Genomic DNA, 22463 nt, shown 5'->3' on the forward strand with positions numbered 1-22463 from the left:
TCATGTAAATGTGAGCAAGTGGAAAATAGTAATGTCAAATCACACTAAAGGTTATCAAGATGGAGTATGTATGAAGGCTTGGAAAACATAAAATGGAGGAAAGATCTCTGAAGAATTAGGGTTAGGTTGTAAGCAAAGCATTCATGGAGGGTGTAGCATTTGACCTGGGCCCATCTTGCTTGCTACCTAAATCAGAATTGAATGTGAAGCTCTATTAATAGTGAAGGGTGAAGACAGCTCTAGTGCTGGTAACTATTCTAATGTTCTCAAGGGAAGTGTTTTGGCCCTGTTAGATGCTGTTTGAGATCAGACTGGAAAGGGAGGAGGTTACAAGATCCACAAAAGGAAAAGACAAGGAACTTGAGAAAATTGTGACTGATTCCATGTAGGGTTGCTGATCTATTTGCCTTCTACGTTGTCCAACAGCCCTCTCCTGGCCCCTACTTTCATCATCTAGTTTGGACTGTTGGGCTAGTCTGCCAGTTACTTAATTGCAAGTCATTTCTGTTGTTCATTCCCTCTCATCCCATATCCAGTTATTTTAGTCAAGTATTGATTGCCCACTGTATGTACTAGACACGCTAAGTGTTTATTTCATTTTTTTTAAGTTCGGGAACTCATGACCCCTCATGAGATGAAGAGTTGCAAACTCCACTGACAGCCAGGCCCGTCCCCCCCCCCCCCCCATATACTAGGCAGTCTTCTAAAGCACTACAGAAACAGCATGGGTCAAAACAAAGTACCTGTTCTGGAGTTTACATTCTAGTTTGGCGATAGAAGCAAGAATGTACGTGGTGATAAGTGCTAAAAAGAAAAGAGTGGAGAGAAATGCTATTTAAAAAAAAATCTCGGGGCGCCTGGGTGGCTCAGTCGCTACGCGTTTGCCTTCGGCTTGGGTCATGATCCCAGCGTCCTGGGATCGAGCCCTGCATCTGGCTCCCTGCTCAGCGGGAAGCCTGCTTCTCCCTCTCCCACTCCCCCTGCTTGTGTTCCCTCTCTCTGAAATAAAATCTTTAACCAAAAAAAAAAAAAAAAAAAAAAATCTCCACTAGAATGTAATCTCCAGCAGGGCAACGACCTTACCGGTCTTGCCCGTTATTGTGTTCCCTATGGCTTGGAATAGTGCCTGGCACATTAACAGACTTTCGGTATTGAATAAATGTGGGCCATAGAGAAAAATATCCCCATTTTTTTTTTTTTTAATGTTTAAGTCAGCACCGGGCACAGTTGACCTTGTCATGTCACTCCAGTGCATCCTTCCCTGAAACACGAAAAAGAAGCTGCTTTCTCTTATGAAGCCAGTAATCCCAGATCAGAATTAAAAAAAAAAAACGGGTATCACCCGATATGACTTAGTCCTCACTTAAGCATTCTCGGCTAGGCCAGGTTAACGTCGGGCCCGTATCTGGTAGCCTAGATAACCAGAAGCGTTTGCTTAGTGAACCTTTTAAGTACTGCAAAGCTACACATCCCTCGAGGACTGTGTTTAGCTTCTGCGAGTCCCATAAGCATATAATAGATGTTCGCTGCATGAAATGGTCAAACATTAAATAGCGACTCCACGGCAAGAGTACCTGGGAGAGCCGCCCCGCTTAGGGTCTGGGTGTAGGGGACGACACACTGCGAACTGGCACGAACTCTGGATCGCGGGCCTGTCTCAAAATCCGTAATGGCTCCAAAACGCCCGGCTGTAGGCACCAGAAGTTTAGCCTGGAGGAACCTAAGGTCAGGTCTCGCATGTGCGTGACCATCTCCGCGCGCCCCCGCCCCGCCCCGTCCCGCCCCGCCCCGCCCCGCCCGCCAGCTGTCTCTAGGCTTCTATTGGCTGCCTCGCGGGAGTCCGCCCTCTAGAAGAAGAAGGAGGAAAAATCCCAGTTGGCGCTCCAAATAACCGTAACTAACCTGACGTCATACCGCAGCCAATCACAAGCAGCGGTCTTTAGCCTTGTCCAATGAGATCGGGCACAGGCTTGGCCCGCGGAATTTGATTTTCGTACAGGAACGCGGAAGTTGCGCCAGTCCCGGGGGCGAGCTGCAGGGTTGGGGGGAGAGGCGACATGGGAGTGCACCTCCTGCAGAGGTACCCGAGCTGAGCGACGGGGTTCCAGTACCCAGCCCCGGGTCGGTGGGAGGCGTCGTTACTGTCTGTGGCCTGCAAACTGAGGTGCGCGGGCCGATACGGGTGGACGTCCGAGCGCTCCTGTACCAGGACGTGTGCACTACGAGCTTCGCAGACTGCGGATTCGAGGCAGCTTGATGTTCCGGTGGTTGCTCGGAGGCTCGACTTCGGAGGAGGGTGAGCAAGGCGACCATGCTGGGTTAGGAGAGCCTCTGACGAGGCTTGAGGCCAAAGCGAGTGACACGACAGGGTGCTGGTCTCGGCTGTTACTCACTAGTTGGGTGACTACGTCACTTTGTATATCTGGAATTCATATTCCTTATCTTTAAAATGAGGAGGATGGATGGTACCCCGATTCGTTTGTGAGAAAGAGCTGCTGTTCACTTGTTAAAGCCTTAAGTCAAGGGTGATCTGAACTCATCCATCTCCTCAGTCCAGAGCTTTCAGGAGACCGGAGACCTCGCTGTCATAACTAACCCAAAGGCTTTCCTGCCAAGTGTCCAATCCATTGTTGGTTGATATTTATTAATGAAGACTTAAACATCCTATGAACTTTTAATGCAACTTAATTGATAAATTGAAGTTTTCTTTAGCAGCCCATCCCCACTTCTCCCTTCCTTTGTTTCTCTTTGACTTCCTTCAAAACACTGCTGGCCAAAAGAAATTAGTTGGTGTAATGTGAAACGAAAGGGTTTCTCCAGGTTACTCAATACAGTTTTGTGCATTCGTTTTTTTTTTTTTTGTCAAGAGTAATATTTTCTAAATTATTTTTCCTGAAGGTATCAAGAAACTGATAATGTTTCCTTGAATTCGCTTATGTATTTGTTTCATCAATGTCCCTCATATTGAATATCTTAAGAGAAATACTGGAATATTTTGGTGTCCCCATAGACCAGGTAATTGTCTTTTAATGGATTTGAATGAACCTGTTGTATTTGTTGTTGGGTCTTATTTTGAAAATGATCTGTATGTAAACATTTAATTTAAGGTGAAATTGTTACTTCTTTTAAGGTGTAACAAAGGTGAGTTTGCAATAGTATTCCTTTGGTAGTTTGAGTTAAAAAGGGGGATAAGATTAGGGACACCTGCTGGCTTAGTTGGTACAATATGTGACTTGATCACCTGGTTGTGAGTCTGAGCCCCACGTTGGAGGTAGAGTTTACTTAAAAAAAAAAAAAAAAGGATAAGATTATTAGTAACCTATTTACGGGAGAGGTAAAATGCCAGCAAAAGATGCAAATGGAGCAAAATATGGATATGACTTTCATAGATAAAATATATTTTTAATTAGCTAGTGGTTTTATTTAAGGTAACTTAAGTTTGGTATTTGGATATATAATGCAAGTTATAGCTCAACAAATTCAGCATAAATCTTGAGAGAGGATGACTTAGGGTCTGAGAATTATAAGCAAATCCAATTTTCTCTACTTCTGGAGCATTACTACATCTAAGACAATATGCTTAGTTCTGCAGGTGATACAGAGCAGCAATACATGTTTCTTGTATTCATGATGCTTAAAATATAATATGAGGAATAAGAAACATACAGACTATAATACAAGATTGAATATAAGAGAGAATAGTTGAGTTTACAGAATGGGCAAATTGTTGCTATTTGTTGTGAATTAGAAGAGAATAATAGTCAAGCATACTTTCAAGATTTTAAACAAAAGTAAGTTGAAGAGTGGTTATAAATTATAAATAGGCAATTATTGTATTATAAATATTATAAATGGGCAATTCAGTATGAGGAACTAGTTTGAGTAGGGAGCTAAGATGAGCAAGATGTGCTGTTTGATTATATAAATGCAAATATCCTACAGATAGTTAAATGGTTCTAGAATGTAGGAAAAAGGGGTGCCTGGGTGGCTCAGTCGTTAAGCGTCTGCCTTTGGCTCAGGTCATGATCCTGGGGTCCTGGGATCGAGCCCCACATGGGGCTTCCTGCTCGACAGGAAGCCTGCTTCTCCCTCTCCCACTCCCCCTGCTTGTGTTCCTTCTCTTGCTGTATCTCTCTTGGTCAAATAAATAAATCTTAAAAAAAAAGGAAAAAGAGATTCAGATTTGAGGTTATCTGCATTCTTTTGTTATTTGAATTCATGGACTTTGACATAATGGAAGTTGTTGGATATTATTGATGCATTTTGAATTTCAGAAATAGTGGGATCAAAGATAATGGCAGCTTGACTAATAGTTGAAGATTTGCTTATCATTAGATTATTGATGCCTTTAGGGGTTTCTGTAGGTGGAGAGCGGCAGCTGCCTTGTATTTTGAAGAATGACTGAAGAAGGAGATGGCATCGGCGCCTTCTTTTGAAAAGTTTGTGAAAAGAGATCAAGAGTGACCATCAAATTGAAATTTTGTTTTCTTTCCAATATTAGAGATATTTCATGTTTGCAAGCATTAGGGAAGAACCTCATAGATGAAAAAAAGATTCAAATGAAATGAGCAGTGCCCTGGAGAAGGTAGTTGGAAAAGGAATATAAATAAATAAGCCTTGGAAAAAAGATGGACAGTCGAGTAGGATAAAAGAGAGGGTGGAGAGGTTTTGAATGGAGAGAAATGAAAATTGAGGTATGTCACCACGGAGTTCTCAGTTTTCTCAGTTAAGAGCAAAGTCAAGGCTACTGGCAGGTAATAGAAATGGTGGCATTGGAGATTTCAGAGATTGGTCATTGCTTTGGGCAACACGATAGAGAACAAAACATGTTCTGAAGGGGTTGCAGAATACTCAGCTGAAGTCAGCATGGATTTGTAGTCCTTCTGAGTATTGTTGTTTTGTGATTTCTTTTCTCCAGCTAAGAGTAGTTGGGGTAGTTTATGATTGGTAATAAGCATATCACTGAAACAATTGAAATTCTCTGCTTGGTAGGAAAGTCACATCAGTAAAGTCAAAATGAGGGTGCTGGATCAGGAATAGAAAAAGGAGGGGACAGCATCAGAATGGTGAAGATGGTCAATGTCAGTGAAGGGATGAGAGAGAAGAACAGGGGTTTGTCAGGATGGAACTTGCAGAGTAAGACATGAAGGTACCATCCAAGTTAACCAAGAGTTGGGTGGCTATTTATGTACAGTGAGTAGCCCTCATTGTAGCAAAACCTCCAGGCCTGTGGTTCTTAAGAAGCGTGTGCATATGAGTGATCTATAGAACACTTTAAATATAATTGCTCAGGCTGGAGGAAATTCTAGTGTTAATAGGTCCAGGATCTGTATACTCCAGGCTGTGCTAGTCAATATGGCAGCCACTGGGCCAGATGTCATCTTCAAGCACTTGAAATGTCTGAATTGAGATCTACCATAGGTGTGAAATATACAATGGATTTTGAAGACGTAGTATGAAAAGAAGAATATAAAATAATGCCATTATTTTAAAAATATTGATTACATGTTGAAATGATAATATATACATATTGAGTTAAATAAAATATACTAAGAAAATTATTTCATCTTTTTCTACCTTTTCAGATGTAGCTACTAGAAAATTTATTTTACATACGTGGTTTGTGTTTTATTTCTCTTGGAAACCACCTTCCGAGGTGATTCTAGTATACCTATGGTTAAGACCTACTACCCTGTAGGATTGAAAAGCAACACAAACTTGTCTTTGCCTGCAAAGACTTTACAATCTAATGGAGCAAAGAGAAAACTGCAAATGAAACAAAGTTATATGTAGTTAGGTGTCCTATTGTATGGTACTCCTTAGAACTAGTTTAGGAATTCAGAGCCTAGGAAGCTCCTGAGAGCAGAGAGAATCAAATATGTAGAGGAATGTGAATCTGGCATTAGAAGAGAGGTGAAAACAGCTCGAGTTAGGGCCAGGCCCTCTGGGCACATGGGTAAGTGCTTGGCAGTTAGGATAATATTGGTTTGTCTTTGAAACGAAGAGGAAAATTGCTTAACCCAAAAGAGCTTATGTCCTTGTAATTCAGTTGGATAAACAGAACAGGTGACAGAGAACAAGTGGCAGAGAACTTTTAAGGGTGAGTGGACAATGAATACAGAATTCATGGAGGACGTTATGGAGACTGAGCTAGCAGAACTGATGGAAGATTGTGAGGCTAGTTGGTGGAATTAGTATTTAATCTTGGAGTGAGGTGTTTGGATATGATTGGATATGTTCAGAACCCTTACGACTTAAAAGCAGAGGGATGGCATTCTGGGTGCCAGTGGCTTCTCATCTTCCTCTCTAGCCCCAGTTTTTCTCAACTAGTCAAATGGCTTTGATTTTGGTCTGCTGATGATTCCCAAATCCATCTAAATCCCAGATGTTTTTTCCTGAGGTCTAGGACTGTATATCCATCTGCTTATCGGATACTTCGAAGAAGATGCTGATAGGAGGCTACCTATATCTGCTGCTTGTAATAAAATTTGTCCTTGTTACGGGATCTGAGGAAAAATGAAAAGTCCAAGTTTTAATGCTTTTTAAAGAGAGGAAGTGCTTTCTTTGTGTTAAAATCTCTGCCAAGAGCAGAAATGTTATGTCATGTTTTGGGGAAGGTTCCTGTGGGAATAGTTTATACCAGTCTGGAAGGCGCAAAGGCAAAAGACAAGGTGGTATTTGAATTACAGTAGCACATTTCATTTCTATCATCTTTTTAAGAACTGACTTCTAGTAGATATATTGCACTCTAAGTAAAGAATTCTTAAATTATCTAGTGCCAGATTAATTTATTCCCCTAAAAAGGATCTCACCTTTAAAGGGAATTACAGGAGTTTACTCTGTACTGCCTTATCCTTGAGAAACTGAAACTCTCAATTTTTGATTGGGCCAAAAGATATGTTTAGCTGGGCAGAGGGGAGGCAGTTTTTCTGAACAAAGTTCCCAAAGGTATATTGCCATTATTGGAAATAGAACAAACATGAATTTGTGGTGCTTTCTTAAAAGACCTTTCTTCCTGGAATATTATATAGGTTAACTCCCATCCTTTATTCATATATGACTAAAGTTTAATTCTTTGAAGAAAATACTTTGAGTATGCCATTCTGTATTTTCTTTTTCAAAATAAGTGTTAGTGCATTTACATCTGCTTTTCTTCAAAGTATATAAACAGGCTTTAGCAGAGTACTTTTTAAAAACAACACTCTATGTATAAACAGGTTTTGCAGATTAGAGAAAATAAAGACTATGGATCAGCTCGGAGTATTGTTCGTATTATTGGGAAAATTCTTCCTTTAGAACCTTGTCCCAGGCCTAATTTTGAGGTAAGTCAGTCAACAGGCATTGTTTAAGTACTATGTATAAAATAATCTTAGGTACTAGAGACAGAGTAGAACAAAAGAAGAAGAAATGTTTCCTGCAAGCCAAAAACCTTTAGCTTATTCCTGGAAACAAGTCATTTCTTGTATGTTTTTGTATTTACTTCTTTAAGTAATTACATTCAGAGTTGGGCAGGTACAAAGCAACACCTGAATAGCTTATTTTATTCTTCTGGTTTGTGTTTTATGATAGATGACATTAACCAGGGTAGAGAATCTTGCTACATGTTTAGACTTTAGAATAACATTTTCTTCAGTATTGTTTCTTGCTAACAGGTGCATGTTTGGTTTTGAACATTCTTTTTCCTTTTCACTCTTGGATTTTTAATTTATGTAATTTCCATGGGCATGCATGTGTTTTACCCCCTGCCCCCAACCACTGCAGAGCTCTGACTTTTTTTTTTTTTTTTTCCTTTTTTTCCTTTAGTTAATCCCACTGTTGAACTCTGTAGACTCTGGTAACTGTGGATCTGTAGTTCCATCTTTTGCTGATACTTTGTGTGTGGCAAATGATGAAGAAGCCAGTTATCTCAGATTTCGGTAATTTTATATACTTACTGTGGAAAATGGGATATGGGCTGTAATCTGAATTCTTGCACGTGTTGAAGTTTGATCATACTAATTGAGCCTTTTGTCTGTCTCTACTACTGTGCGTCTTCCTAATATCTTCCTAATAAGGATGGCTGGGTGTCTCTCATTTTTATTTACCATTTCTCTTAATGCAGGCTTAGGAAGGAATAATATTAAAAGGATGTCAGAATCAGTATGTCCATTTTTAGGAGAAAGCTGTTTCCTACACTAAATACTATATATATTTATTTATTTTGTATATGTAACCAAAAGGTATATAGCATTTACTGTGTACCAGGCAATGATGTTAAATATATTTCAAAATTAGGATGTGTTACTGCTTGAGAGGACTAAACAACGTGTTAGTATATTCAGATATAGGCTATCAGCACAATAAGGGTCAATTATTCAAATATTACAGCTAAACTTATTACGTATCAAACTGGTTTATCTACTTAAAAAAAGTTAGAATACCACAAACTTACCCCTAACATAATACTGAATATAAGGCCTTTCAATACCTTATATTCAGAATATGTAGAATTTATAAGTAAATCAACTTCATTTCTAAATAAATCAATTTGTACTGTGTTTAAACCTAATGGGTAGAACAGTTACAGGATAATTATTTTTGTTTTACAGTCTCAGAGCAAGATTTGTTCCTTCATTCACTTACCACTTACGGTTACCTATAACCGTTGTGTTCTAGATATTGAGAACGCAAAGTTACACAAGATGTTGTGCTTGTCCTTAGCCAGTCTAGAGACAATCACGGGATAAAGAGAGCTTCTCCAATTTTTGTTTCTGTGTCATTATTACTTTTTAACTGAAAGAATTTATTGCTCTTGGAAAATTTCCCTCTGTTTCGCTTTCTCTCTCCCTCTCTCTCACTGTCATTGTCCACTTTTTTCTTCTACCCACAGAAATAGTATATGGAAACATGAAGAAGAGGAGAAAATGGAATTTTTCCATTCTTTGCAACCAGTTTGGAATCCATTGTCACCTGCTCTCAGACAGAATAAACGAATGAAAAGTGACGGGCCTGTAGGTGAAGCAACATTTAAAAAGATAGCTGCCCTCGAAGAGGAGCTGACTTTTCTCCGTACTCAGATTGCTGCGATCGTGGGAAGGCAGGAACCGAGAGCCAGAGCCAGTGCGCATGCGGGTGAGGGGCCGGGGGGGGGGGGGGGGGGGGCGGAGTGTGTGTTTCAGTCCGACGGGGCGGGGCTAGCAGTTCGGTCGGCGCGCTGCCCAATGATAGTGTCCGTTGCGAGCGCAGCCTGTGAGTGACGTTCAGTAAATCTAGGATGTTGGGGATGGGCAATTACTATGCGTGGTGTTTATTTAGACTAAGTTAAGACACATTTGTGGTGAGGGGGATGGCTTTGGTTTCAGCTATACTGCTGAAGATTGTGCTTTTGAATTAAAAAGCCTGTTTTCTCAGGAAGCTTTTCTACCTCTTCAGAAAAGCACTGAAATTTATGAGGAAGGATGTATTAATTTGAAAGAAGAACATGTATTTGTAGCTTGAAGTTATTGCTGCTATCGTTCCACAAAATTCAGGTTGAGTAATGTGTTCCAGATGATCTTTTTCTAAATGTTTAGAGATGTGACTTGTTTTAAACAACACACACACGTAATACATACGTGTATCTCTACACATCCATATACACACATGTATAATTCATTATACAACATGAAATGTTCATATAGTATTGTATATTTATAATATATAAATATATAATACATATTAATAACAATAGCAATTAAAGTGAGATATGCACATATATTGTTTTTAGCAGTCATGTTAACACAGTCTTTTGGGAGCAGATCTGTTGTGAAAGTTAAGTACTTAGTACCCATCCTAGGCGCTTGCCTAGAAAATAGTTGGTTTCTACAGTGTCATCATAAAGAGAATATACCAGTTTGAGTGTTTCTAACTACAAATTGTTTATTATGTTTTAGCTTTTTTAAAATGGATGAAATTCAGATTGTATGTTAATTACTGAAAAAGCACTTTTTATTTTTTTTTTAAATGCATTCTCACCCTTCCTCCCTTTAAAGGCCTACACAGACAATCCTAATTGGATTAAAAATAAATTTATTCTTTGGTTTGACTGTTATAAAAATTACCAAGCAGATGGGATTGCTTCTCTTTCCTGGCCACCCTATCATTATTTTAGTAACATTACAGAAATTGTTCCTGTTTTGGTTCTAATTAGTGTTATGGGTTATGTTGGAGAGAATTTTGCATGATTTTTCAAACGAGTACTTTGTTTTTAGGCTTCTTTGACTTGAATGACGAGCCTAGCAGTGTGGGACAAAGACCGTCACCAGGGACTGCTGAACTGAGTGCCCAACCAGATCCATTTTCAAGTTCAGTGCTTTTTCCACCCCACCCCCTCCCTCCTCCTCCTCCTCCACTGCCCCCTCAACTTTTTTCTCCACAGCCTGCATGTTCTCCTCTCACACAGCCAGGATCTAATAACATGTGTGACTCAGATAATTCAGCAAATGAAATGAAAAAACAGCACCCACGTGATAGTAAGACCAATTACAGTCATTCAAAAAACCATGATGTTCCAAACATGTTGGATGTTCTAAAGGACATGAATAAGGTTAAGCTTCGTGCTATTGAACGGTATGTTATCATAACATGAGAAATGAACCAAGTTCTATTAATGATGTTTTAATAATTTATTTTATTTATGAAAGTACATACAGACCGGTCTTCTCTCTCATTCCTCTTTACTCCAATTGGACACGTCTCCCAGAAAAAATCATTTTCCATTTTTTTTACTCTTCCTTCTAGTGTCTTATCTATATATATATATTTTTAAGTTTTTATTTATTTATTTGACAGAGAGATAGAGAGCCCAGTAGGCAGAGCAGCAGGCAGTGGGAGAGGGAGAAGCAAGCTCTCCGCAGAGCAGGGAGCCGGATGCGCGGCTCGATCCCAGGACTCTGGGATCATAACCTGAACTGAAGGCAGATGCTTAACCACCTGAGCCACCCAGGTGCCCCTCTTATCTGTATTTCTGAAACAACATACTTCTTTTGCTATTTCTTGATACTTTAACTGTATTTATTTTCCTTTGTTAAAACTCAGGAGTGTATGTTCTCCCAACCATCCTATCCTCTAACACACACACACAGATACACCTCTTGTTTCATCTTCCCAATATAATTAAATCTTTAGTTTTTACTTAAATCAGCAATCAGAATTTACATCCTTATAACAGTAAACATTCACAAGTAAGCCATTTCCTATGCTATGATTACGTTTTGTTTGTTGAATAATTTTATTTTCTCTTGCAGTTAATATCTCTCTGAGTTTCTTTCTAAAATAAATTCCCTGGTAGGAGGCCTCTGTACTGTTCCAATCTCTGGTTCCCGCAAGCCTCCTGCATTGTGGCCATGCTGAGGATTTCCTTGGCCATCATCATGAGCATTCTCTACCCTCTCTCTTGTGTTGCCTCACCCATTTCTGGGATGTCCTATCTTCCCATACCTTCCTGAGAAAGGATCTATAAAAAGGGAGATTATTTTAAGACCTTTCATATTTGAAAATGTTACTATTTTATTCTCAGTTCATTGCTAGTTTGGCTGGGTATACAGTGGCAGAAAATCATTTTTCTGCAGAATTTTGAAGACATCGTTCCATTGATTTCTAGCTTCCAGTGTTCTTGTTCAGAAGCTGATGTCATTCTCATCCCTGGCACCATGTATGAAACCTGTTTCTTTATTCTTGAAGCATTTAAGATCTTCTCTTTAGTCCTGGTGTTTGGAAATTTCATGATGCCATGCCCTGGAGAGTTCCTCTTTTAATTTCTTATGCTGGGCACTTGTGGACTCAGTCTTGAGTTTCATTCAGTATGTAGACTTTTCCTCAGTCCCTGTTTTCAGGAAGGCAGCTCACCCCCCCCTCCATCTTTGCTTTCATTAGCTTTCCAGCTTTCAATGTTTTCTTGCAGTTCTTACTTTCTCATAATTTCTTTGTCTTTGTGGGTATACGTCCTTTTCATTTCTTTACTGTCATCTCATCTTTCACAGAGATCTGCCATGTTCATCTGGAAATCCCTCAATGAGATTTTTTTGTGAGAAAATAAATATATTTTCTATACAATAGTGTTAGGAAAGCCCCTACATCATTTCATTAATAATCAGGTTATGATTTGATCCTTGTGTGAGGCACCTGGTACAGAGAAAAATGTGGATAGATGGGCACACTTGTTCCAGCAAGAGGGCTTACTGGTATCACTGGGCCCAGTCAGTGGCAGATGGTGACTCCGACCGTTACCATCACTGGAGACACAGCAAGGAGGCAGTAGATTCTCCCCTCTACCCCTAGTCTCTCATTTTTCTACAACTAACCTGGCATTATACATTACTGCAGAATTAGATGAGGCTTCCCCCATCTTTACATTTACAGTCAATGTTCATGTTCTCTGCCTTCTATCTTGTTACTGTGAATGAGGTGTCATTGTTCATGTCCATGCTCTCCCCTGGGTTACTGGTTCCCCTTCTCTCTCATCTCAAGGGTTTTACTTAAAATTATCCCTTCTGTCTTCTACATCATTAAATTTTCCTTCTCTACTTTATTCTCCTCACACCTGAGTGTTTCCTGTCTTCAAAACACGTATGTCCCAGGCATTATTGTTTCTCTGCTCCTCTTTCTGGTATAAATTCTTGTTGTCAATAGTTCGCATTTCTCACTTCCTTCTTCTACCCACTGTCCTATGGTCTCTGTCCCCATCACTCCACTGAAAACTGTTCTTTATCAAGGTCACCAGTGACTCTCTTGCTAAATACAATGGTCAATTCTTACTCTTCCTCCTACCTGATATCATGGCAGTATTTGATATGATCTGTGGTTCCCTCCTCCTGGGAACACTTTCTACCTTTGGCTTTAAGGAAATCACGCTTGGTTTTCCTCTTACTTCACTGTCCATTCCTTATTCCTTTGCTTACTCTTCCTTCTGGGCCTGGTATCTACATACTGGCATCTGCAAGGCCCACACCTCAGTCCCCTTCTTTCTATATCCACATTGTTTCCTTTGCTGATCTCACCGAGTCCTATGGCTGTGTATACCAAGGTTATGCTAATGGCCTTCATAGTTATCTTTCCATCCCTGATTTCTCTCCTCTGCACCCCATGCCTACCTGACATCATTTGCCTGTCTCACATGTGTCTCAGGCTTCACATGTCCAAAACAGACCTTTTCCTTCCTACCTGTCCACTTCATCCACCTTGAAAACCTGTTCTGCCCCAAGTCTTTTGCATCTCAGTAAATAGCAACACCATCACCCGGTTGTCTGTCCAGCCCAGACATCTAGAATCATCCTTTCCTTTCCTTCCCGTTCCCTTCCTGTCAGCATACAGCGCAGATGTGTACCCTCATGGTCTAACTGCCGCCCCCAGTCTAAGTCAGCGTCTCTAGCTTGGACTTCTGCGGTAGTTTCCTAACTGCTCTCTCTCCGTTCTTGCCTCCTTATCTTTTTTCCATATAGTAATCAGGGTGATCCTTTAAAAATTGAAGTCCAGGGGGGCGCCTGGGTGGCTCAGATGGTTAAGCGTCTGCCTTCGGCTCGGGTCATGATCCCGGGGTCCTGGGATCGAGTCCCGCATCGGGCTCCCTGCTCCTTGGGAGCCTGCTTCTCCCTCTGCCTCTCTCTCTCTCTCTCTCTCTCTGTCTCTCATGAATAAATAAATAAAATCTTAAAAAAAAAAAAAAAATTGAAGTCCAGGGGTGTTTGGCTGGCTCAGTTGGTGGAGCATGTGACTCTTGATCTTGGGGTTGTAAGTTCGATCCCTATGCTGAGTGTAGAGATTACTTAAAATCTTTTAAAAACAAAAAAATAAAACAAATAAAACTTGGAGTTCAATCTGGCCATTCCCTGCTTAAAACCCTTTGGTGGTTTTCCGTCATGCTTAGAATATAATCCAGACACCTTGCTGTGGCCTCTAAGTGCCCCCAGAATCCAGCCCTTGCTTCTGTCTCTGACCTCATGGCCTACTTCCCATGCCACTCTCTGCACTCCAGCTGTACCTGTTTTTCTTTTTTCTCACACATGCCAAGCTCCTTCCTGATGCATCTGCTGGATGTTTACACTAACACTGACTCGGAGTCATTTATAGAGAGATATCATCTCCTTAAAGCTTTTCCTGGTCATCTCACCTAAGGTGCTGTTGCCCCAGTCACTGTCACATTACCTACTTAATTTTATTCATAGTATGCATTGCTATCTGCAGTGACTTCACTTGTTCATTGATGATTTCCTGTCACCCAGAATGTTCCATGGGGGTAGGATATGGCTCTACCCTCAAAGCATAAAATGGAGCCTGGTATAATAGTAGGCATTAAGTGAAGACTGAATGAACGATTGGCCTAATGGTTTTCTTTTCATGAATTCTATAGTCCCCTTAAAAGTTCTTAAATATTTCTTTAAATTTTCCACTGGCAAATTAGAAAATTAAATAAAGATCTTCAGGGGCGACTGGGTGGCTCAGGCCTTAAGCATCTGCCTTCGGCTGGGGTCGTGATCCCAGGGTCCAGGGATTGAGCCCCACATCGGGCTCCCTGCTCTGTGGGAAGCCTGCTTCTCCCTCTCCCACTGCTTGTGTTCCCTCTCTCGCTGTGTCTCTCTCTGTCAAATAAATAAGTAAAATCTTAAAAAAAAAATAAAGATCTTCAATACAGCGAGATATTTGATAATCTCAGGTCACAACAAGATTGTGGTGGAGTCCCCACCCACACGGTTTCTTGGTTTTCTGATTCCTAATTCATTGTGCCTTCCAGATTCCTTGTTCTTTGGCAAAAACGTTCAACCTCTTGAAGAATAATTAGATTGTAATGTATTATGCTTACATTTCTGGTATGTTTGTCAACAAGGAGCTTAAATTACACCAAGCTTTAATTCAAAAAAGTTTGTTTGTTTTTTAAATAGGTCACCTGGAGGTAGACCCATTCATAAGAGGAAAAGACAAGATTCACATTGGGATCCGGTGTCTTTGATATCCCATGCGCTTAAGCAGAAGTTTGCCTTCCAAGAAGATGATTCCTTTGAGAAAGAAAATAGGTCTTGGGAATCTTCTCCATTTTCTAGTCCAGAAACTTCAAGAGTGAGCTATAATAACGTAAAGCTAATGTTTTGATTTTCTGAAGTGTGTTGTTCATCATCTGTGGCCGCCTTCAGGGTTCCTTGGAGCGCTTGCGCAGAATGGGCCATGCACTTGTGTGCCAGTACCGCCCAGGTTTCTCATGTTTCTGTTCACGTTCACACATTCCTTTTCGCTTTTAGCTTACTATGAAGTCTTTTGAAATAAAACACTTGATTTGAAAAATACTTGTGCGTGAGTTGGTCAAGGTTTCTCCTGCCAGGTGCTAACCTGCCCTCGCTGTCTGCAGTTGGAGCGGGGTGTCTGAAACTCGGAGAGACCAAAGAACAGCCACAGACTCAACCTCCCCAGAGTGAAATGAAGACTCCCACTATTTTTCCTCAAATATAAAGACTGGGTTATTTAGTTAAATAGAATGTTAACAGTTCTTTTAAAAAGGCAACTGGGATCATAATCATCTTCAATGACAGTGCTTCTTGGTTGTTTAAAGGGACACATGCCTGTATTTCAAACACTTGACCCTTGAGATTGTCTTTTTTAAATTTAATTTTATTATGTAAGTCAATCAGAGAAGGACATGTATCATATGATCTCACTGATAGGAGGAATTCTTGATCTCAGGAAACAGGGCTGCTGGAGATTGCTTATTGGAAGTCCCTTTTCTTTAATTCAGACATTAGTTTGGGGGTTGCTTTTCCCATCCCACGGCTTACTCGAGGTAGTAGTACCCACGAGTAAGCCCCGAGAGCGAGAGGACCTGGAGGCAGGGGAGCGTCCGCCACAGGCGCACAACGCGGAGGAGCAGCGCCTGCGGCAGGGGAAGGGGTGGGGCTGGCGGCCGCAGCCAATCCCTCCTGGGCCCGCCCGCGCGGGCGCGAGGCCTCTGAATTAGTCTGCGTGCGTGAGCCGTGGCGGAGGTTCGTCAGGTCGGCCCTGGAAATTGTTTCTTTTTCTTTTTTTAAGATTTTATTTGACAGCGAGAGAGGGAACACAAGCAGGGGCAGTGGGAGAGGGAGAAGCAGGCTTCCCGCAGAGCAGGGAGCCCGATGCGGGGCTCGATCCCAGGACGCCGGTTTCATGACCTGAGCCGAAGGCAGACGCTTAACGACTGAGCCACCCAGGTGCCCCGGCCCTGGAAATTCTTAACTCTAAGAAGGCAAAAAAGTATAGTTTAGAATCATTACAGTCATAAAGCACAAATGTCCTGAAAACAAATGTTTAACATTTGTGTAGAAATGTCTTAACTTGCCGGGTACATTTTTGCTCACCTCTTTTGATCTTCACAGCAATCTAAAAATAAATGTAGAAATAAGTCAGTATTGGGTGCCTGGGTGGCTCAGGCGGTGAAGCGTCTGCCTTCGGCTCAGGTCAGGATCCCAGGGTCCTGGGATCGAGCCCCGCATCGGGCTCCTTGCTCTGCAGGAAGCCTGTTTCTCCCTATTCCTCTCCCCCTGCTTTTGTTCCCTCTCTCGCTGTCAAATAAATAAAATCTTAAAAAAAAAAAAAAGTATTACCTGTCTCACGCCTCAGAACCCCGAAATAACCCCACATCTAACTGGCAGAGCAGAGACTGGAGCTTGGTTTACGAACATTTTAGGAAGTCCGAAAAGCTTCAGTTAGGTACGAGAGTCGCTTGTGTGGGGCACACTTCCCCGTGATGGTGGGTAAATGAGGGATTACTGGGTTGTCTTCCACTGCTCACTCTTCAGCATTTTATCTCCAACCACCTACCAGCACCTTAGAGAAAGGACCATCTCTTTTAAGGCACCAACCTTAGGGCTGGACACCCGGGGACTCAAACTGTAGTTGACTGGGAGCCCAGTCTCTGCCGCTGAGCTGCTTAGCTCCCTCTGTGTCCTCGGCTCTAGGCGTGGTGCCTGACACACAGCCCAGTCTCAGATCCCTATTGATTGTTGGATAAATTAAACCTCAACGGGTCGTTTGGTCGTTAACATTCTTCTACATGAGAATACTTTCTGGGTGAACCTTTCGCTTTATTTCCGCTTGGACGTCACATTTCGGAGCCAGGACAGCGAACTAAAGGAAGAATTGACACAAGAGATGTTGACGGAGGCGTGAACAGCGTGAGCGGAGTCTACACCAGCAAGGAAAGATTGCAGAAGTGTGCCATGTCTTTCCCTACGTGTTGCAAGGCTCTCATCTGTTAGTGAAGTTGAATGAAGTGTGTGCACTGCGATCTATTAGTGCAGGGGTCTGAAGAGTCTGGACTCTCTTAAGAACACCTGTCTCTGTTCTTGGAAGATCCAGCAGCTAATTGGCTACTGATGATAGGTGTATGGATTTCTCTTTTCACGTATATTAGTGTTATTAAAAACTGAATACACGCTTTGAATGATTTTCCTAAGGGTTAAGTAGTAAATGACTTAATGTGTCTCATAGGTCTTACTAGAGGGTAACGGAAATCATTTTTAATGGATTAAGAAATTAATGTATTGTACTCAGCAAATGATAATATATTTGGATTTTTAAAAACAATTTTTTTAAAAGATTTTATTTATTTATTTGACAGAGCACAAGTAAGCAGAGCGGCAGGCAGGGGGAGAGGGAGAAGCAGACGCCCCACAGAGCAGGGAACCCACTGTGAGGCTTGATCCCAGGACCTTGGGATCATGACCTGAGTTGAAGGCAGACGATTAACCCACTGAACCACCCAGGCGCCCCTAAAAAACAATTTCTTAAAATAATTATGACTTCCTAATTTAAGAGTTTTTGAGTCTTTTAAAAATTGGTAGTGTCTGGTTTACTTGGCCTCCAGGGACTTAGAGATTTTCAAAGAATATAAAGTATCATTTTTCATTAGAATTGTTAAAGTTTGTGGGCGCCTGGTTGGCTCAGTTAAGCACGTGCCTTCAGCTCAGGTCATGGTCCCAGGGTCCTGGGATCGAGCCCCCGGGATCGAGCCCCCGCATCGGGCTCCTTGCTCAGTGGGGAGCCGGCTTCTCTCTCTGCCTGCCACACCCCCTGCTTGTGTGCTCTCTCGCTGACAAATAAATAAAATCTTAAAAAAAAAAAGATTGAAGTTTGAATCATATAGATTGAGTCCCCTAAAAATCCTTCCCAAGGTGATCAAGAATTATTCTTAGAAACTGATTTTGATTATTAGAAGTAGAAATACTTAAAGAATCTTGATAAGTTTTGCCCACTTCTATGTAAAGATGAATGCCTGTCGTCTTATTTTCTTTGATCTTGTTTACATTTATTCTCTGTACTTTTGTAAATAAATGTGCTTTTTGAACTTGGTTATTTTTTATAGCAAATCAAATTCATGTTTTCTCCTTACTGCTTCCTAAGTTTGAAACTTTTTTTTTTTTTGAAGAGTTCTATAGGGAGAGTACCTTGGGTAATACAGATGAAACACATATAGGGTTGGACTAGGTATTTTTCCCTCTTCGCCCATATACTAATGTCATGTGGAAATTTACATGGTTCCCTAGATTCTTTGGCCTCTGCGACAGCTGGGGAGCTTAGGTTCCATTTGAATGGGCTCGGCACCCACCCGTTTCGCCAGACTCTTTCCCTTTCAGAATAGCCCACGGTTTTCTTACTGTGGTAGAGAGTTTGTTGCTTGGCTCACCTTTATTTCCAACCCTTTTCTCCCCAGCCACCTGCCAGTTAGGAGTGGCCATCTGGCAGCCATCTTGTGAACCATGAGGAACAGACTTTGGATCACAGAGATGTGAACCCTGACATCACAGAGCCAATACCCTCCACAGCTATCTGTGGACTTCTTGTTATTCGAGAGAGAGAAACAAGAAACATAGGCCTTCGGGGTTTTCTGCTACTTGCAGTTCCAAACATTCATAATGACACAGCTCCTGTAGCAGTGTAGCTTTGATACCTGCCTGTTATTCCTTCTGTGTAGTTTTCTGATACTTCTTACCCAGTTATCAACTCTGTTCTTGCTGTTGTTCCTGTCCCTCTTGTATATCTCCCCACCCTGCTTTTTCTCCTCCATTGTCCTTGTAATTACAGGTTTCCTCCATCTGAAATAACTGCTTTTTAACCTACAAGGGAGTCTTGCATTTTCAGTTTGATAGGTTCCTTATTCAAAGGTGTATAATGAATATTCTCTCCTTAACCAGGAGAAAGTAAAGTACGTTTCTTGACAGACTTCAAGTTGATTTTAGGGGGGGCTTTTCTGTTCTACGTTAGAATGAATTCCCTGCCTGCCCAAAGCTCATTTTAGCACCATGATGCATGGGGATTGAGTTGACCTTGGGCTCCCCTCTGTTTAGAAGCATGACTTCTGGTGCCCTGGGAGATGTGACCACATGCCCTGAAGTTCTTTAGGAACTTAGAAAGTTCTTTAGGACTTTAGGACTTCTTCAGGAAGCCTCCTGAAGGGCCCACGCGAGTCACCCCTGGCGACTGTGGAGCTCCTGAAGCTTAGGGATTCCATGTGGGCCTTCATGAGCCTGTACATGCACGATCTAATACCAAATGTTATTTATAAAATCATTTGGTTATGGTTTGGCTATATCTTAAACTTGCCTAAACGTGCTATGAATGCCAAAACTCTTCTACAAGCTCTAGAAATCTTAGCTTAATTTTCTGACTCTGAAACACATGTTCTCCCACTTGCCTTAGAAGAGTCTCTCTCTCCTGCTTCCTCAGATGCCTTCATCCAAGTTGCATTCTTCCCAACTGGCTGCTAGTTAATCCCTATAAATTGAGGTGTTTGAGCAAGGGTATTTGATGAAGGATTCTAATATGGGAAATGAAGAACGAGTGTTGGTTTTATAATCGAGACCACAGGAAGTTAACACTCAGAATCTTGACTAGCTGAGACATGCCTATGAGGACAATGGTGGGTGTCCAGGCAGTGAGGGGAGAGGCTTCCTAGGGGTGTGCCCTAACATCTGGGGGCCCCAATCCAAAGCAGTGGCATGGGACCATTTATGGGGAAGGGATATCCAAGGGCCTTGCTTTTACAATGAGAATATATTTGTGCTCTCATTATGAAATTTAAATAGGAATTAGGTTGGGGGAGATGCAACCATTTATATGATAGCAATGAGGAAAGAGGATTTTTAAGCAAATTTTGCTGGATATTAAACACAGACTCTCCTTAGATTGGAGAGGTTGAGTATGCAATTGAATTTGATTCGAACGGAAAACGAAACAACACTGGGCAGGGGAATGAAGTGTAAGATTTTTGTATCAGAAAAGGGCTGTTGCAGGGGGCTTCTCCGGGAAACAGACTCAGATGGAGATTCATGCGTAGGAAACCCGTCTGGGTGTTAAGATCTCGCAAGGGAGGAGGCAGGAGCAGGTGCTGGCGGGAAGCGGAGGGGCGATGTGTTTCCACCAGGGCCCCAGCAGATGCCACAGGGAGCGCTGAAGCTGGGGAAGCCCTTCAGAGTTGTCTCCTGGGGATCGGAGAGTGCTGTGTCTTTAGACTTTGACCTTGACCAACCGCTGGGACAGCGGGCAGGGCCTTGAGCAAGCGGCCTTCTTCAGCCAAGGGCAATTTCCATCGAGGCGTGTCAGTTCTAAGACAGATCCCAGGGGTGCACCGAGTTCCTTACAGGACCCGGGGGCTCCGAGAGTGGTGCGGATCCCTCCCTGCCGGCCACGACAGCCGGCTCCGGTGGTTCCGCTCGCCCGGGATTCCCCGTGCTCTTTGCCCCCTCATCCTTCCGCCAGGCTAGTCCTTACACTTACTTTCAAGGAGACGTTTGCATTGAGGAGGGGTGGATGACCTGTCTCCAAAGATCTATGGCCCTTCTGTCCTCCAGGTTTCTGTGTGGGTGACCTGTGGTTGGTCAGTCACAGCTTTGGCCTTTTCATGGGAATTGCATCTGTTTACAAGGGCTCAGAAACATTAAGCAGTTATCCCATCTTGTTGCTTGGAGGACCAATGGAAGGAGTGCTGGAAACGTGCCAGGAGAACCGCCTTATCACTTGTCTGGGCCCCAAGCTCCTCAGGTGGAAAATGAGGAGGCTAAATGGAGTATGCCCGAGGTCCAAGACACATACTAACATTCTATGACTTACCTGCTGCAGCGGAAAGAGACATCATGGCTCAACTTAGTTACCATTTCTGTTTCTTTACTCTGTGCTAAATATTCTTCCCTGGGAAATGAGGTCTCAGGTGGGACACAGTGAGGAGGTGGCCTGTGGATCCCTGAGAACTTCTGGTACACTGTACTGGGGAGTGGGCTGTAATTTACCTTCTCGGTGACAGCAGTGGCTCTCGTTTTTAGTGGCACTTACCATAGATCAGCTCCTGCTCTTCGTGCTTTCTATATATTGACTCATTTAATCCTCATAACGGCACTGGGTACTCTAGTTATGTCATTGTGCAGATGAGGAGCTCGGTGTAGAGAGAGCCCAAGTAACCCTCCATAGTGTTCACAGCCTGGAAGTGGCAGAGCTGGTGTTTGAATCCAAGATGGTTTTCACATGTTTTTAACCCCTAGGCAACACTACCCGTATTATAAATTTATTTACTTATTTATTTAGATTTTGCCTTATTCCAGAAAGTATTTAAGGCATCTCGTACAAGGATAGGTAAAGTCAGGCAGGATAATGCAACCAGAAACTCAGAGGAAAAACAAAAAAACCCAAAACCCCACAAAAAAACCCTTCAGACTGCAGTTTTCCATATTCACCACAAGAGGGCAGCATAACATCGACGAGCACGCAGGCTGACGTTAAACTGCTATCACCACATTTGGGTATCAAAAATTTTAAGTTACAGACCAAACGAAGTCAGATTTAGTATTACTTGCAAAAGCAGATTTCTTTAAAGGATGTGCCTGAATTCTAAATGGCCATGTCTTTGATAGATTTAAGATTACTCATGTCATCAGGCTAATTCAACTTTTTCCAACAAATAATAAATACTCTGCGAAATTCAATGATAAAAGCAGGAGATAGTATTGCTTAATTGTAAAACTTAAAGATTGCAGTGAGATTCTCATCATTTCTTCACTTTGAGTTCAGTGATTTGTTTCACTACTAGAGAAAAGCACAGGGCTTATTACATAATAGGATTACGGTTTTGGCTTTTATTCCAGTAAAGATTGGTATATTAATGGGGTGGAACTTTTATTAGGTATACCATAACTAACACATGCAAATATTGTAATTGTTTAAAACATGGTCTTGCCTTCTTTTTCCCTCCCTCCTGTGTTAGTCCTACATCCTCCTGCAGTGGAGATAAGCTGTGTCAAGAGCGAATCCGGAGAGGGGTATTCGTGATTTCAGATCCAGCTACTGGGGCATGGAGTTTATGGTGTGGCTCAGGAGGGTCCCCTCCTGAGGGGGATGGCACTGTCTGTCCCACGTGATTTCTTCAGCTTTTGACTAGGTTTCTGCCTGGCCCTGCAGTAAGGACCCTTGAGTTCACCCTTCATGGGCAGGTTTTCAGC

At 42.0% G+C, this 22463-nt stretch overlaps 1 protein-coding gene across 3 annotated transcripts; it reads left to right on the plus strand.

The window, feature by feature from the left end:
- Nucleotides 1-2213: 2213 nt before the first annotated feature.
- On the plus strand, nt 2214-15293 carry MTFR2 (mitochondrial fission regulator 2). 3 transcript variants are annotated; one of them, XM_028121456.2, is made up of 7 exons: nt 2214-2296; nt 2899-3015; nt 7218-7322; nt 7804-7916; nt 8870-9111; nt 10230-10587; nt 14895-15293. In XM_028121456.2, the coding sequence occupies exons 2-7, from the start codon at nt 2953-2955 to the stop codon at nt 15100-15102; spliced, it is 1089 nt and encodes a 362-aa protein (XP_027977257.1). In that variant the 5' UTR covers nt 2214-2296; nt 2899-2952; the 3' UTR covers nt 15103-15293. The 3 variants fall into 3 exon arrangements, with proteins under 3 accessions (XP_027977257.1, XP_027977258.1, XP_027977259.1); XM_028121457.2 differs by having other exon boundaries at nt 8870-9099; XM_028121458.2 differs by lacking the exon at nt 7218-7322.
- The last annotated feature ends 7170 nt before the right edge of the window (nt 15294-22463 follow it).

Source organism: Eumetopias jubatus, unplaced genomic scaffold (assembly GCF_037043125.1).
Source record: "Eumetopias jubatus isolate StellerSeaLion01/CBP00866 unplaced genomic scaffold, mEumJub1_p1.0 scaffold_6, whole genome shotgun sequence".
In the NCBI taxonomy this organism is placed as follows: domain Eukaryota; kingdom Metazoa; phylum Chordata; class Mammalia; order Carnivora; family Otariidae; genus Eumetopias; species Eumetopias jubatus.

Coding starts and splice junctions, on each gene's coding strand:
- MTFR2 (XM_028121456.2), top strand. CDS start 2,953: ATGTCCCTCATATTGAATATCTTAAGAGAAATACTGGAATATTTTGGT. Junction 7,323..7,803: donor GTCCCAGGCCTAATTTTGAG/GTAAGTCAGTCA, acceptor TTTTTCCTTTAG/TTAATCCCACTGTTGAACTC. Junction 7,917..8,869: donor GCCAGTTATCTCAGATTTCG/GTAATTTTATAT, acceptor TTCTACCCACAG/AAATAGTATATGGAAACATG.